At 50.1% G+C, this 17,728-nt stretch overlaps 1 protein-coding gene across 6 annotated transcripts in view; it reads right to left on the bottom strand.

The window, feature by feature from the left end:
• Positions 1-17,728, bottom strand: part of slc8a3 (solute carrier family 8 member 3) — a 470,313-nt gene that overhangs the window by 52,655 nt on the left and 399,930 nt on the right. For all 6 annotated transcript variants that reach the window (XM_078233408.1, XM_078233411.1, XM_078233409.1 and 3 more), the window contains one exon: positions 2,989-3,113. In XM_078233408.1, coding sequence (XP_078089534.1) covers positions 2,989-3,113 — 125 coding nt within the window. The remainder of the gene's footprint in view (positions 1-2,988; positions 3,114-17,728) is intronic.

Raw genomic sequence — 17,728 nt, 5'->3', positions numbered from 1 at the left:
AGGATACTAAGGGTTAATTTAGCATGTCCAATCACCCTAACCGGCATATCTTTGGACTGTGGGAGGAAACCGGAGCACGCGGAGGAAACCCACCCAGTCACGGGGAGAATGTGCAGACTCGACACAGACAGTGACCCAAGCCGGGAATCGAACCCGGGGCTCTGGCGCTGTGAGGCAGCAGTGCTAACCGCTGTGCCAGGAATCTATCTATCTCTGTCTTAAGTACACTCAATGATCTGGCCTCCACAGCCTTCTGTGGCAATGAATTCCACAGATTCACCACTCTCTGGCTGAAGAAATTCCTCCTGATGCAAGCAGCAATCCAGTCAGGTTAGGAGAGTGGGCAAAGAAGTGGCAGATGGAATACAATGTGGAAAAGTGTGAGGTTGTGCACTTTGGAAGGAGGAATGGAGGCATCGACTATTTTCTAAATGGGGAAATGCTTGGGAAATCAGAAACACAAAGGGACTTGGGAGTCATTGTTCAAGATTCTCTTAAAGGTAACGTGTGGGTTCAATCGGCAGTTAGGAAGGCAAATTCAAGTCGAGAGGGCTAGAATACAAGAGCAGGGATGGACTTCTGAAGCTGTATAAGGCTCTGGTCAGACCCCATTTGGAGTATTGAGAGCAGTTTTGGGCCCCGTATCTAAGGAAGGATGTGCTGGCCTTGGAAAGGTTCCAGAGGAGGTTCACAAGAATGATCCCTGGAATGAAGAGCTTGTCGTATGAGGAACGGTTGAGGATCCTGGGTCTGTACTTTTTGGAGTTTAGAAGGATGAGGGGGGATTGAAACTTGCAGGACACTGCGAGGCCTGGATAGAGTGGACGTGGAGAGGACGTTTCCACGCATAGGAAAAACTAGAACCAGAGGCGACAACCTCAGGCTAAAGGGACAATGCTTTAGAGCAGAGATGAGGAGGAATTTCTTCAGCCAGAGAGTGGTGAATCTGTGGAACTCTTTGCTGCAGAAGGCTGTGGAGGCCAGGTCATTGAGTGTCTTTAAGACAGAGATAGAAAGGTTCTTTATTAATAAGGAGATCAGGAGTTATGGGGAAAAGGCAGGAGAATGGGGATGAGAAAAATATCAGCCATGGTGGAGCAGACTCGATGGGCCGAGTGTCCTAATTCTGCTCCTATGTCTTAAGGTCTTATGGTCTTATAGCTGGGCGCTGAACATTCAAGTGATCCTGACCCTGGCGGACATGCCAGGGTCCGGGAATGCAGACGTGAGGTGAGTGCAAATCCTGCTTTCCCAAAAATGGGACAGCCAAAGACCTTCTTGAAAGCAAGGGGCTCGTGATAGCTAAAAGCTCACCTCAATGTTCTCCGAGCGGTGAGGGATGGGTAATAAATGTGCCCCGCCAACATCACCCACACCCCAAATTTCCTTTGCTACAAAGTTACATGTGGCTCCAATATTCCAAAACGTAAAATAATTCCCTTTACTCATGTGTCTTTATACAATGAAGACCTTATAATAGTGTTCTAAATTAATCTCAGAGACTTGTAACCATAATTTTATCACAATAAAGTAGAGGTTGCAAACAGCGAATACATCCTTTTTATCTTTAATTCAATCTTTCACTGGGAACTTTCATCAGCTACCCAAGTCTGTGGTTAAGTAAATTACTTCTATCTTATTTATTATTATCTCTCTCCCTCCTCAGGTACCAGCCCCTAAGAGGGCATTGGCAATCATAGATCTCCATGTTAACATTGCTCTAGAGGCATGGGTGGTACATTCAACACTGCACCATTACTCCACATCCAGTTAAAGTCTCTTTAAGTTAAAGTTTATTTATTGGTGTCACAAGTAGACTTACAGTAACACTCCAATGAAGTTGCTGTGAAAATCCCCCAGTTGCCACACTCCTGTTCGGGTACACTGAGGGAGAATTTAGCCTGGCCAATTCACCTAACCAACACACCTTTCGGACTGTGGGAGGAAACCGGAGCATCCAGAGGAAATTCACTCAGACACAGGGAGAATGTGCAGACTCCGCACAGACAGTGACCCAAGCCGGGATTTGAACCCTGGTCCCTGGCGCTGTGAGGCAGTGGTGCTCACCACGGTGGCACAATGGTTCAAAAAGATCATCCTTTGTCTATTTCGATGATCTTTCCCACCAACACCAGACTTGCTAAATCATGATTTCTTATGAGGTGCGCAAGAAATTCCAACTGTCTCTTGCTAATTCGAGATTAGCAAACTCTAATCTTGCTCAGTAGAGTTCTTTGGGTCTCAGGTTTTACCAGCACCGCTTCATTGGTTGTGTGACTTGTCGAAGATATCTTCATTATTCACCTCAAAAATCACAAAGCACAGTGGTTAGTACTGCTGCCTCCCAGCGCCAGGGACCCGGGTTCGATTCCCGTTTGGATCACTGTCTGTGTGGAGTTTGCACATTCTCCCCATGTCTGCGTGGGTTTCCTCCGGGTGCTCCGGTTTCCTCCCACAATCCGAAAGACATGCTGGTTAAGTGCATTGGCCATGCTAAATTCTCCCTCAGTGTACCCGAACAGGCGCCAGAGTGTGGCGACTAGGGGATTTTCACAGTAACTTCATTGCAGTGTTAAAGTAAGCCTACTTGTGACACTAATAAATAAACAACTCTGCTCGCCTCAATTCTTCTCTGCTTTGCTCCAGTCCTTGTCATATTTCTAAATTGGTCTGATGTGGCATTCCGGGATTCTCAGCCCTGTTTTCATTGCTGATTTTGAGTTGATCATACAGGGTGGGATTTTTCACACACTCTGCGGCACGTTTTGCAGCGACAGAGGTGACGAACGGGGGGATCTCCTGGTCCCATGACTGTCAATGAGGCTTCCCGTGGTTAGCACCCTCCTTCGCTGGGGAGCCTGTGACGGGGGGAGCTCATCATTGGTGGGACCGGAAGATCCCGCTGGCTGAGAAATCCCATCCAATCAGTCTTATCAATTAATCAAATGCCAGTCCACAATCTGAAATGGGAATGCAGTGACTTCTTACCTTGAACTCATAGGATTCCTCAATGATGACCTCCAATTTTGGATGCTCGCCCAATATGGGTTTCCCCATTTCCGCGATCCGTTTTGCCTCTTCCTCTTCAATTGTGAGTTTCCTGCCAGAGTCCTCTGCAAAACAAACATCTCGTCCGTTAGTCAAAGCTACTGGGTGGGGTATTTCCTGTGAATGTGACTTTCCCCATGGTTTCCAGAGCTCCCCAGAGCCTGGACAATGTGGCACTGCTACACCATCACTCCGAAGTCACCAAAACAACTGTCGGTTGCTTCATTACGATTTTGAATCGATCCTGAGCAGTGAAAGGCTACTTTTTTTTTAATCCAGTAGAATCGAATATTATGTTTAAGTCCAATTCCAATCCTGAGACTGAATGACTTCTGGTTTGAATGGTCTCTTCTTGGCACAAATTGGCAAAAACACACAGGATTATACATAAAAGTATCGATAAGATGAAAGATCACGAATGCATGATTAATTTTTGGCCAGTACTTCCCCACCACTCCCACCCCCCACATCTCCCGCCACCCCAACTCAACCCACAACCACCCCTCTCCAACCCCTTGTAGTTTTCCACACCACCCTTCTCAGTCAGGAGTTAGGTAAATTAGGACGACACTTACAGAAATGGGATCATGTTGTTGCTCAGTTGATTGGACAGGAAGTATATCTGGTTTGATAAAAAGTAGAGAATCCCTACAGGGCAGAAAGAGGTCATTTGGCCCATTGGATCTGCCCCAACTCACCAAAAGAGCATCTTACTCAGGCCCACACCTCTGCCCTATCCCCATAACCCTGCACATTTACCATGGCTAATCCACCTTGCCTACTCAACTTGGGGAACTAAAAGGCAATCTGGCATGGCCAACTGACCTAACCCGCACATCTTTGGACTGTGGGAGGAAACCGGAGCACTCGGAGGAAACCCACGCAGACACGGGAGAATGTGCAAACTCCACACAGACAGTGACCCGAGGCCGGAATTGAACCCGGATCCCTGGCGCTGTGAGGCAGCAGTGCTAACCACTGTGCCACCGTGCCACCCCAAGTCATGCTGGATAATTTTCCTTCTTTTTCCTCAAACTCTGCCACACAGCTTGTTGCTCTCCAGCAGAAGCCTGATTTTTCCAGGGAAGACAAAGAGTTAAACTTGGTACCAGAGTTGGACACACCAAAATGTTGTACAGCAATATGATCTTGTGTGAAGTATATTGAACACATGTATCATTCCTCATGTCTGGGGGTCCAAAGTGAAATCTGAATGCTGACATTCAGATACACGCCAAGATTTTGCTGAATCTTCATCCAGACAAGGTCTTCATCCGGTTAGAGGTTTTGAACCAGCCAACCTGAAGGCTGGAATTCAACCCGGTGCTGTGAGGCAGCAATGCTAACCATTGTGCCGCCGTGCCACCCAAGGAAGTCCAAAGAAGCTCAACCCACAAAGAGGAGACAACATAGGAGAATAGAGTGGGAGTCATTTTGTGAGACTCCCATGCACCTTTAGTGTTCTTTTGGCTTTACCCCTCTCTATCTCTGTAACCCCTTCTAGCCCGACAACACTCTGAAATCTCTCCTCCCATTCTGGCTTCTTGTGCAGCCATGATTTTCATTGCCCCACCATTCACTTGCCTCTGTCTAACCCCAGAATACCCTCCCTACACTTCTCTACCCCCCACTCCTCTTTTACGAGCCTCTCTGCAGCCTCCCAAGTTTTTGGGTCCCAATATTTCCTTCTATGGATTGGTGTCAGATTTTGCGGAGTAACTGGGCTTGTGGGTGTTTTATTATGTTAAAAGCAAAACATAAACATGTGCGTTGTTTTAGAACAACATTGGCAGGACTTCTGCCCACTGTCAGAGGTAAGGAATGCTTCTTACCCAGGGTAAGTCTCATGAATAATCATTTTTTCACACCAAAGTTGTAGCTGTCAAGCAAATACATCTAAATCCAGACTTAGAGCATGACTTCAAATCTCAGCAATGTGTCCCCCTGGGGAGAAGAGCTCTCATTCCACTTTCATACAATCATAGGATCACCACAGTGCAGAATGAGGCCATTTGGCCCATTGAGTCTGCACCAACTCTCCGACAGATCATCTTATCCAGGCCCAACCCCTGCCCTATCCCCATAACCTCACACATGTATCCCTCTAATCCATCTAACCTACACAATCTTTGGACAGTAAATGGCAATTTAGCATGGCCAAATCCACCTAACCTACACAACTTGGGACACTAAGGGCCCGATTTTACTATTTTCATTCTAAGTGCTGAATCTGGGCGTAATGCAGATCCGACTTGGAAATCTGCTTTCAGGTGCCCCCATACACTCTCAGCCATCTCCAGTCCCATTCGCACTGTGGGCGGGGCTTAACGCGGCCGAAACGATCGGAGCTCTGAACTGCGCATGCGCAGTTAGAAAAAAATTTGAAAACGCGCGCCCGTGTCAGATCGCTCCCGAACCGCAGAAAGTGGAGAAAGTGGCTCAGTGTGCGAAAAGCGGGAGCGAGGGTGCACACACACATCACTGTCCCCCTTATCCACCATCCCCACTACCCACACACATCACTGTCCCCCTTATCCACCACCCCCGCTACCCACACACATCGCTATCCCCCTTATCCACCACCCCCACTACCCACACACATCACTGTCCCCCTTATCCACCCCCCCACTACCCACACACATCACTGTCCCCCTTATCCACCTCCCCACTACCCACACACATCACTGTCCCCCTTATCCACCCCCCCACTACCCACACACATCACTGTCCCCCTTATCCACCCACCCCCCTACCCAGACCGATCGCCACCCCTGCCCCCCTCCCCCCCACCGATCGCCCGCAGAGTGGCAGTGGACCCCCAGCGCCCCCCCACGCCCCCACCAGCGATATATCTGCCCCCCCCACCAGAGATCCATCTGCCCCCCCCCCCCACCTCAGATACATCTTACCCATCTCCCTCCCCTCCCCTCCTCCCCCGCTGACAACGATCTGGTCTCACTCATCTCCCTCCCCCCCCCCCGCCCCAGAGAATGTTCTGGCCTCACTCACCCCTCCCCCTACCCCCCAGACAATGATCTGACCTCACTCAACCCCCCCCCCCCCCGCCCCCGGGGAACATCTGACCCGCCTTCTCCTCCCTCCCCCCCTACCAGACAACGATCTGGCCTCACTTCCCTCCTCCCCCCCAACCAGAGAACGATCAGGCCCGTCTCCCTCCCCCCACCACTGATCTGAGTCAGGGAGCTATTGGAAGCTCTGAACACACCCTTCAGAGGCTGGAGCGCCCGATTCAGACTTTTATTTGGCATGTCCATTTTGGCGCGGTTCTGGATTGGCAAACACGGTGGTAAAGGGGGAAATGCTGATAAAGTTGGGTGGGCAGTTCATTAATTCAATTTATATGCATGCAAATGCATTTAAATCGCCGTTGCGCTCGTTTTGGGCGCGAATCGAATCGCCGCCATTCCCGGGTTTCGGTAAAGTGGCAATCTGCGCAGACGCAGGCGCGTTAATGGCCTCACACCCGACTTTACCACGTTTTCACGCCCGAAAATGGGCACGAAGCAATGGTAAAATCGGGCCCTAAGAGGCAATTTAGCATGGCCAATCCATCTAACCCGCACATCTTTGGACTGTGGGAGGAAACCGGAGCACCCGGAGGAAACCCACGCAGACACGGGGAGAGCGAGCAAACTCCACATAGACAGTGACCCAAGGCTGCAATTCAACCTGGGTCCCTGGCGCTGTGAGGCAGCAGTGCTAACCACCGTGCCACCACGCCGCCCCAACTTTAGCGCAATGTCAGGTGGGTTTTAATATCTGAATTACACTCCAAGTTCAGCGAGAGTTCAAATGCAAAATCCTCACTGCCTACCTTAGGCCTATTGTGCAAATGCACCCTCAGGTAATCAGGAGACAGATCAACCCACTTATTTTATCAAATGCTGACAACTGAATGAATGCATCAAATGAAGGCTTAACCAGTGTAGAAAACTCAGGATGTCTTGTTTGCATTTCTACAGAGACATCAGACTGCGCAAACCTTGCACAAGTGTTGGGAAATTGAGTGAGCAAAACTGTACCACAGAATGAAAGGCACGAATCCTCTAAAAGATGCTGACCTTTCAGAATTCTCTTAATCAATGTTTCAGGGAAGCAATATCACCAACAATTCTGCCTGTGTTCCAGTGACTTAGTGATGGCTTAGTAAGGAAGCAGACAGTGCTCCCTTCATAACCATTAACTGTCTCAGCAACCGGCTCCTGGAATTTGCTGAGGCATTTTGCTCTGCCCTGCAAGTTAGCAAATTGAAGATAAATACTCGAGGGGAATGGGGGTAAGGAGGCCCAGCTTCAGCGTTGCAAGTACTAGATTCCCATTTGCAAACTGTCATCAACTCCATGCTTGCTTGCGATTTTCCCTGAGGATCAATCAATGCTTTGCTTGCTGGAACTGGGTCTGTACTCGATGGAGTTTAGACAAAGTTTAGCTGGTGATATAAATACAAAGTTTATTTATTATTGTCACAAGTACCGTACATTAACACTATGATGAAGTTACTGTGAAAATCCCCGTGTCGCCACACTCCGGCGCCTGTTCGGGTACGCTGAGGGAGAATTTAGCACATTTAGATGTGCAGGTTAGGTTGATTGGCCTAACGTTCTGGTTAGGCCAATCCACCTAACCAGAACGTCTTTCATAGAATCATAGAAACCCTACAGTACAGAAAGAGACCATTCGGCCCATCGAGTCTGCACCGACCACAATCCCACCCAGGCCCTACCCCCATATCCCTACATATTTTACCCACTAATCCCTCTAACCTACACATCTCAGGACACTAAGGGGCAATTTTAGCATGGCCAATCAACCTAACCTGCACATCTTTGGAATGTGGGAGGAAACGGGAGCACCCGGAGGAAATCCACGCAGACACGGGAAGAACATGCAAACTCCACACAGACAGTAACCCAAGCTGGGAATCGAACCCAGGTCCCTGGAGCTGTGAAGCTGCAGTACTAACCACTGTGCTACCGTGCCGCCCTCCACTGTGCTACCGTGCCGCCCAACCACTGTGCTACCATGCCGCCTTTCAGATGTGGGGAAGATGTTTCCATTGGTAGGATCCAAGGGCACAGCCTCAGAATAAAGGGACGACCCTTTAGAACTGAGATGAGGAGGAATTTCTTCAGCCAGAGGATGGCAAATCTATGGAATTCATTGCCACAGAAGACTGTGGAGGCCAGTTCACTGAGTGTATTTGAGACAGAGATAGATAGGTTCTTGATTGGTAAGGGGATCAAAGGTTACAGGGGAAAGGCGGGAGAATGGGGTTGAGGAAGTTATCAGCCCCATGATTGAATGGTGGAGCAGACTCAAAGGGCTGAATGGCCTAATTCTGCTCCGATATCTGGTGGTCTTATGGATGCGAAGAACAATTGTCGATCAGCACATTTCCTCGGAGGTGCAGGAAGGATTGGAAGATAAAGTACAAAGCAAAAAAAATCTAAATAAATGCAATGCAACAGTGTGTGAGCGTGCGTGTGCACGTGTGTGTGTTTGTGTGTGGTTGTGTGTGCGCGTGTGTGTATGTGTATTTGTGTGTATGTGTGTGTTTGTGTGTGTGCACGTGTGAGTGTGTGTATGTGGGTGTGCCCGCGTGTGTGTGTGTGCGCATGTGGGTGTGCCCGCACGTGTGAGTGAGTGTGTGCCCGCGCATGTGTGTGCCCGCGCATGTGTGTGCCCGCGCGTGTGTGCCCGCGCGTGTGGGTGTGCCCGCACGTGTGTGTGTGCGTGTGAGTGTGTGCGCATGTGTGTGCCCATGCGTGTGTGTGTGTGCGTGTGTGTGTGTGTGCGTGTGTGCGCATGAATGTGTGTGTGTGAGTGTGTGTGTGTGTGGTGAACCATCGTTGGTTCACCACTGGGGTTGTTATTGTGTTACTGTTGGGCTAGGGTGTTGTTGTTATGGGGGTTGTACTATGTTGTTGGGTTAGGGTGTTTACCTGTCCTAAATGTTATCATGGCACACTCCAGTGGGGTCCCGCCTCCGGTGGCAGGGTATAAGACCCCCTGCTCCGGCAGGACCCCTTCAGTCTGAACGGGTGAATTTGTGTTAGTAGTTTCATTGTTAATGTATTAAAGCCTTCAGTTCTAAAGCCTTGTTTCCGGGTGCTCATTGAGGTGCATCAATTTAATACATTAACTGAGAATATGGAACAGATCCTAAAACCGGATCGTCTGACACTGGACCCACGTGCGGTCGGTGCAGCTAACACGTTCGAACATTGGTGGAAGTGCTTCGAGGACTACCTGGCAGCCTCGGTAGCTATCACTACAGACAGTGATAGACTCCAGGTCCTCCACGCAAGGGTAAGCGACACGATTTACCTAGCCATTCGTGCAGCTTCCACTTACCAGGGTGCCGTCGAGCTCCTAAAGAATAGGTACATTACGCCACCCAACGAGATTCACGCTCGTTATCTCCTCGCTACACGACGTCGGCAGTCGGGCGAGACCATAGAAGACTACGCCAATGAACTCCTGCAGCTTGCCAGGGGTTGTGACTGTAAGGATGTCTCCGCCGAGCAGTACATGCAAGACCTCGCCCGAGACGCGTTCGTAGCAGGGGTAGGGTCCTCGTACATCAGACTTAAATTATTAGAAAAGGGGAAACTCAACTTGACCCAGGCAATGGGGATGGCCGTGAGGTTGGAGGCGGCGTCGAAGAGCTTGGCGCTGTACCCCGAGGACCACGTGCAGTCAACGTGGTTGGAGCAAGCTCTGCTCCCTCCTCGCCCCGCGAACCCGCGCTCCCAGATCGATTCGACGACGGCGGCAGCTCCAGGTGGCCAGCGATGCTATTTTTGCGGTGGGGCTAAGCATCCACGGCAGCAGTGTCCGGCAAGAACGGCAATCTGCAGCCAGTGCGGTAAAAAAGGCCACTACAGCAAAGTCTGCAGGTCCAAACCTAAAAACGGCAGTGCAGCTTGTAACCCTCCAGAACGGAGACCATCTCCTTCGGCGCTGCAGTACCCACGAGGTCCGACCACGTGCGATCTCAGGACGGCGCCATCGTGGCAGACAGAGGAGGAGGAAGACCACCAGGAGTCGCTGCGCTTGGAGCCCTCGGCCACATGCGATTCATGGGGGCGGCCATCATGGTCCACGACGACTAGGAGCGACCAGCAGGGGTCCTCAGCATCCACATCGGCAGCATGCAGCAGCGACCAGCAGGGGTCCTCAGCATCCACATCGGCAGCATGCAGTGACGCCCAGGGGCCAACGGTGGCGTCGATCTCTCTGGATCAGACCAGGCATTACAGACTGGAACATTCCATGGCATCACAGTCCCGGTCTGTACCGATCCAAGGACGATGTATGGTAACTCTTGAGGTACAGGGCACAGTTTACGAGCAATACAGGCTCCTTGTGCTACCTCACCTTTGCGCGCCAATTCTCCTCGGACTAAACTTTATGGCCAACATGAGGAGTGTGATCCTACAGTACGGTGGGCCACTCCCTTCACTGGCAGTAGGGAACCAGCCGCAGCCTCCAAATTGCCCAAAGCGCCCCGCGTGCAATCTATCCACCCTGAAGATCACGACACCATCCCTTTTTAAAAATCTGGTACCTGGCTGCGAGCCCATCGCTACTAAAAGTAGGCGTTACAGCGCTGAGGACCGGATCTTTATTAGATCTGAGGTTCAGCGGCTCCTCAAGGAAGGGATCATACAGGCCAGTGCTAGTCCGTGGAGAGCGCAGGTCGTGGTAGTCAAAAGCGGGAACAAACCTCGGATGGTCATCGACTATAGTCAGACCATTAATAGATACACGCAGCTGGATGCGTATCCTCTCCCGCGCATTTCTGATATGGTCAATCAGATTGCGCAGTACCGAGTGTTTTCTACCATAGACCTTAAGTCCGCCTACCATCAACTCCCCATCCGCCCAGAGGACCGACAATATACGGCTTTTGAGGCGGATGGTCGTCTATACCAATTCCTCAGGGTTCCATTTGGTGTCACCAATGGGGTCTCGGTCTTCCAGCGTGCTATGGACCGAATGGTGGACCAGAACGGGTTGCGGGCTACCTTCCCGTACCTGGATAACGTCACCATCTGCGGCCATGACCAGCAGGACCACGACACGAATCTCCAACACTTTCTACGCACTGCATCTCGCCTGAATCTGACCTATAACAGGGAGAAGTGCGTATTCCGTACGCGTAGGTTAGCCATCCTCGGATACGTGGTGGAAAACGGGGTCATTGGCCCTGATCCAGACCGTATGCGCCCACTCACTGAACTTCCCTTGCCCGCTAGCACGAAAGCACTGAGGAGATGCCTCGGGTTCTTTTCGTATTATGCACAGTGGGTCCCCAACTACGCGGACAAAGCTCGTCCGCTCATTAAGTCCACGACCTTCCCACTTACGCCGGAGGCCCAATTGGCCTTCAAGGTTTTGAAAAGCGACATCTCGAAAGCCACGATGCACGCGGTGGATGAATCCATCCCTTTCCAGGTGGAGAGTGATGCATCGGACTTCGCCCTAGCCGCCACACTAAACCAGGCAGGCAGGCCCGTCGCGTTTTTTTCCCGCACCCTTCAAGGCCCAGAGATTCGGCACTCAGCGGTGGAAAAGGAGGCTCAGGCCATTGTGGAGGCAGTCAGACACTGGCGCCATTACCTGGCAGGTAAGCGGTTCACCCTGATCACGGATCAACGATCCGTGGCGTTTATGTTCAGTAACACGCAGAGGGGCAAGATCAAGAACGATAAGATCTTGCGGTGGAGAATTGAGCTCTCCACCTATAATTACGATATTATGTATCGTCCAGGGAAGCTCAATGAGCCCTCGGATGCCCTCTCGCGCGGAACATGCGCCATCATGCAGGAGGACCGCTTGAAGGCTCTCCACAATGATCTGTGTCATCCTGGAGTCACCAGACTCTACCACTTCATAAAAGCCCGCAACCTACCCTACTCGGTGGAGGAGGTCAGGTCAGTTACTAGAAGTTGTCGGATTTGCGCAGAATGCAAACCACACTTTTATCGACCAGACCGGGCACATTTGGTCAAGGCCACTCGCCCTTTTGAGAGGCTGAGTGTAGATTTTAAGGGCCCCCTTCCCTCAACGGATCGGAATGTCTATTTTCTTAACATAATAGACGAATTTTCCCGGTTTCCGTTTGTTTTCCCCTGTGCGGACACGTCGACTGCCACCGTCATCAAGGCATTCAGTGAGCTTTTTACCCTGTTCGGGTACCCCTGCTATATTCATAGCGACAGGGGCTCGTCGTTCATGAGCAACGACTTGAGGCAATTCCTGCTCTCATTCGGGATTGCCTCTAGTAGAACCACGAGCTACAACCCTAGGGGTAACGGACAGGTGGAAAGGGAGAATGCTACAGTCTGGAAGGCTGTCCTACTGGCACTGAAATCCAAGGGCCTTCCAGTCTCCCGGTGGCAGGAGGTCCTTCCAACTGCGCTCCATTCTATCCGCTCCCTCCTGTGTACGGCAACCAATGCTACTCCCCACGAGAGGATGTTCTCATTCCCTCGGAAGTCGTCCTCGGGGACCTCATTGCCAGCCTGGTTGACGTACCCAGGACCCGTCCTTCTGCGGCGCCATGTGAGGGCTCGCAAGTCCGACCCCTTGGTCGAACCGGTCCAACTCCTCCACGCCAACCCTCAGTATGCCTATGTGGCATATCCTGACGGGCGAGAGGACACTGTCTCCATTAGCGACCTGGCGCCCGCAGGGGACGTAGCAACTCCTGTCGCTCCTATTCCCCCAGTCACAGATCCACTACTCCTCATTACCTCCCCAGACGTGGCGCGGTCAGCACCGGGACCAGTGCATAACACTTTTACTCCCATGTACAGCTTGCCTGAGACTCGGAGATCGGCGCCACCATCATCACCACCACCACCACCACCAAACGTTCCAGGATCCCCTACACCATCGCCTCATCAGGGCCGGCCGGCCCGGGAGTCTTTGAGGGGACAGCCAGATGTTGCTTTGAGAGAGCCACCGCAAGCACCTGCTCCGGTTTCGCAACCGGTGTTGAGAAGATCGCAGCGTCGGTGTGGTCCTCCAGACCGTCTGGACTTGTGAATCCTGTTATTTTTTTTGTCATTGTCTGTTTTCATCCACCCCGCCACCTTTGGTTCCTAAAGGAGGGGTGAATGTGGTGAACCATCGTTGGTTCACCACTGGGGTTGTTATTGTGTTACTGTTGGGCTAGGGTGTTGTTGTTATGGGGGTTGTACTATGTTGTTGGGTTAGGGTGTTTACCTGTCCTAAATGTTATCATGGCACACTCCAGTGGGGTCCCGCCTCCGGTGGCAGGGTATAAGACCCCCTGCTCCGGCAGGACCCCTTCAGTCTGAACGGGTGAATTTGTGTTAGTAGTTTCATTGTTAATGTATTAAAGCCTTCAGTTCTAAAGCCTTGTTTCCGGGTGCTCATTGAGGTGCATCAGTGTGTGTGTGCGTGAGTGTGTGTGTGAGTGTGTGTGTGAGTGTGTGTGTCTGCACGTGAGTGTATGCGCGCGTGTGTGTGTGCCTGTGTGTGTGCATGTGTGTGTGCCCGCGCGTGTGTGTGTGTGTGTCTGCGCGCGCGTGTGTGTGTGTCGGCGCATGTGTGTGTATGTGTGTGTGCACACGTGTGTGTGCATGCGTGTGCATGTGTGTGCGTGCGAGCGCGTCTGTGTGTGTTTGTGTGTGTGAGCGTGCACATGCATGTGTGTGTGTGTTTGCATATGTGTGTGTGTGTGTGTGTGCGTGCACGCGCATGTGTGTGTTTGTGTGTGTGTGTGTGCATGTGTTTGTGTGTGTGTATTTGTGTGTGTGAGTGTGTGTTTGTGTGTGCGCGCGTGTTTGTGTGTGTTTGTGTGTGAGTGTGTGTTTGTCTGTATGCGCACGTTTGTGTCTGTGTGTTTGTGTGCACGCGCGCATGTGTGTGTGCGCGCGCGTGTGTGTTTGTGTGTGTGTTTGTATGTGTGTTTGTGTGTGTGTGTGTGTTTGTGTGTGTGCTTGTGTGTGTGTGTTTGTGTGTGTGTTTGTGTGTGTGCTTGTGTGTGTGTTGTGTGTGTGTGTGTGTGTGTTTGTGTATATTTGTGTGTGCATGCATGAACTCCGGATTTTCTGCTGTATCCGAAGATGCTGAAAGGGAAACAGGGAGCTGTCCGCAAAAAACTACAAAGGGTCATGAATGTAGCCCAGTCCATCACACAATCCAGCCTCCCATCCATTGACTCTACACTTCCCGCTGCCTCGGCAAAGCAACCAGCATAATTAAGGACCCCACGCACCCCGGACATTCTCTCTTCCACCTTCTTCCGTTGGGATAAAGATACAAAAGTCTGAGGTCACGTACCAATCGACTCAAGAACAGCTTCTTCCCTGCTGCTGTCAGACTTTTGAATGGACCTACCTCGCACTACAGTTAATCTTTCTCTACATCCTAGCTATGACTGTAACACTACATTCTGCACTCTCTCCTTTCCTTCTCTATGAACGGTATGCTTTGTCTGTATAGCACGCAAGAAACAATACTTCTCACTGTACACTAATACATGTGACAATAATAAATCAAATCAAGTCAAAATCAAAATCATCCCTCAGTCCTGTAACCAAATGAACTGACTGAGGGCTGTTGGTTGGAAGGGTGGAGAGGAGGAATATCTGCAGACAGCTTGCCCCATCTCCCTCTCCCCGATCTCCGCCATCCAAGTGCATAAGGCTCCCACCTGGCTGAATGGGTAAAGCCTGGCGCTCATAATTCCAGAGCTAGGCATTCAAACCCCAAGTTGGGTATTTAATTGTTTCCAGGCAGGGGTAAATCTAGAACAGGGGCAATGTTTCAAAATCAGGAGTCGCCCTTTTAAGGCAGAGATGAGGAGGAATCTCTTCTCTTGCAGACTTGTTAGTGTTTTTCACCCCCAGCAAGCACTGGAAGCTGGGCCACTTAGTAGTCATTATCAAGACTGAATCGGAGACATCTTTTGATCGCCAAGGGAGTCAAGGGTTATGGGGGACAGGCAGGAGAGTCAAGTGGAGGCCACATCAGAGCAGCCATGACCTTATCAACTGGTGGAGCAGGCTCGAGAGGCCTGACTCCTGCTTTTACTTCTTATGTTCATGGGTCAAAGGAACACATTACAGATGGCAGCTTCCTGTCATATAGAAGCATAGTAACTAGAAGCAGGGGGAGGCTATTCGGCCTTTTGAGCCTGCCCTGCCATCTATTTTGATCATGACTGATCATCAATATCCTGATCCTACCTTCCCTCCATACCCCTTGATCCATTTAGCCCCAAGAGCTATATCTAATTTATCGAAACATAGAAAATAGGAGCAGGAGTAGGCCATTCAGCACTTTCAGAGTGCCGATCGGTTTCGATCATGGCTGATCGTCAAAGTCACAATGTGGCGACGGTTGATAGCGGAAGTTCATAAGTGGGGAGCAGTAATGAGCATCTTTAAAAAAAGGATACTAGTTAGACCACAACTGGAACTCTAAGGAGAGATATACAGGCACTGGAGGCTGGACCAGAAATGGTTCATTTGGTTGATCCCGGGTATGGAGGGATTTTCTGATGAACATTATGCCCTCTGATCTTAAACTCTCCTAGGTTCTCTGCTGTGCATGGGTTGCTGACATCATGGATGTCGTCAGGGCATAGCCCTTATCATCCAATAGCCACCCTTGATTTGCTATGATAATTGAAATATAACTGGCACAGAACGAATGCATTGTGAGTGTTGCTGCGATACTGGACATTCACCTGAGCATACACATGCCTGTTGCACATTAAGGACTGGATACCCTTTGGGGATGAGTTGGCACGCAAAGCAAAGTCCATGCAGGTAGTAGTACCCCTCATCATGGGATACCTACAATTCCTACAAACCCTCTGCTTGCCCTGCATGCTTCTCTCTTTTTTATACTTTTTCATGGGATGAGAGGCATTGCTGGCATTTGTTGCCCATTCTGAATTGCCCCTTGAACTCTGTGTCTTGCTTGGCTATTTCAGAGAGCAGTTAAGAGTCAACCAGATCATTGAGACTCTGGAGTCACATGTAGGCCAGGCCGGGTGAGGATGGCAGATTTCCTTCCCTAAAGGGACATTAGTGAACCAGATGGGTTTTTACAACAATCAATGTTAGTCATCATTAGACCGACTCAAGAACAGCTTCTTCCCTGCTGCCATCAGACTGTTGAATGGACCTACCCCGCATTAAGTTGATCTTTCTCTACACCCTAGCTATGACTATAACACTACATTCTGCACTCTCTCCTTTCCTTCTCTATGAACAGTATGCTTTGTCTGTATAGCGCGCAAAAAACAATACTTTTCACTGTATGTTAATACATGTATGTTAATACTTTTTCCCAGGGTGGAAATGGCTGCTATGAGAGGACACAGGTTTAAGGTGCTGGGGGGTAGGTACAGGGGAAATGTTAGGGGGAAGTTTTTCACACAGAGGGTGGTGGGTGAGTGGAATCGGCTGCCATCAGTGGTGGTGGAGGCGAACTCAATGGGGTCTTTTAAGAGACTCCTGGATAAGTACATGGGACTTAATAGGATGGAGGGTTATAGGTAGGCCTAAAAGGTAGGGATATGTTCGGCACAACTTGTGGGGCTGAAGAGCCTGTTTTGTGCTGTAGTTTTTCTATGTTTCTATGTGACAATAATAAATCCAATCAAAAAACCAAATGATGGGCAGAATTTTTCCATCAGCAACAGAATCACGCAAAGGTCCGTTGGCCTCGGGAGGGATTTTCCGGTCTTGGGGCGAACGCAGCTGGAAAATCCTGCCCAATGCCAGAATTTTATTGAATTCAAATTTCACCATCTGCTATGGCAGGATTTGAACCCGCGTCCTCAGAACATTATCCTGTGTCTCTGGATTTTACTAGTCCAGCGACAATACCACTACATCACCGCCTCCCCTTTACGAGTGGGAACAGGATACAATTAACACTCTTTGAATACAGAGCCTCAGTGTCCTCCCTGGTGCAACAGTGCAATGCCAACTGCTAGATGTTGCTAGCATCTCCAGCATTATTGTAAAAGGAGCCACATAGACATTCATAGGTCAGAATCACATTACCAGTTACTGTCTGTCAGTCTGTCAGTCAGGCAGTCTGGTCCTTGCTTGCTCCAAGGTTGGAATAATGGTTGTAGCTGGCAGATTTCAGTCACAAACTCCTTCAACAAGCACAGACGGATCAAATTTTGATCTGCACTGAACTTCAGGTTGGAGACTTGTTCCTTAAAGGCACTGAGTAGATATGGGCCCCCTGCTTTGTCCCCTTCTCCTTTTGTTTTGTTCATTCGTGGGACATGACCATTGCTGGCTGGTCAGCATTTAATGCCCATCCCTAGTTGCCCTTGGAGGGCAGTTGAGAGTCAACCATATTGCTCTGGAGTCACATGTAGGCTAGACCAGGTAAGGATGGCAGATTTCCTTCCCTAAAAGGACACTAGTGAGCCAGATGGGTTTTTCCAACAATCGACAGTGGTTTCATGGTCATCAGTAGATTCTTAATTCCAGATATTTTTTATTGAATTCAAATTCCACCATCTGCCATGGTGGGATTTGAACCCAGGTCCCCAGAACATTAGCTGAGTTTCTGGATTAATAGTCCAACGATTATACCACTCGGCCATCACCTCCCCACCTCCTACTCCTTCTCATAGTTTCGCCTG

Source organism: Mustelus asterias, chromosome 18 (genome assembly GCF_964213995.1).
Source record: "Mustelus asterias chromosome 18, sMusAst1.hap1.1, whole genome shotgun sequence".
In the NCBI taxonomy this organism is placed as follows: domain Eukaryota; kingdom Metazoa; phylum Chordata; class Chondrichthyes; order Carcharhiniformes; family Triakidae; genus Mustelus; species Mustelus asterias.
The sequence above is the reverse complement of the archived record's forward strand: the minus strand, read 5'-3'. Positions and strand labels throughout refer to the sequence as shown.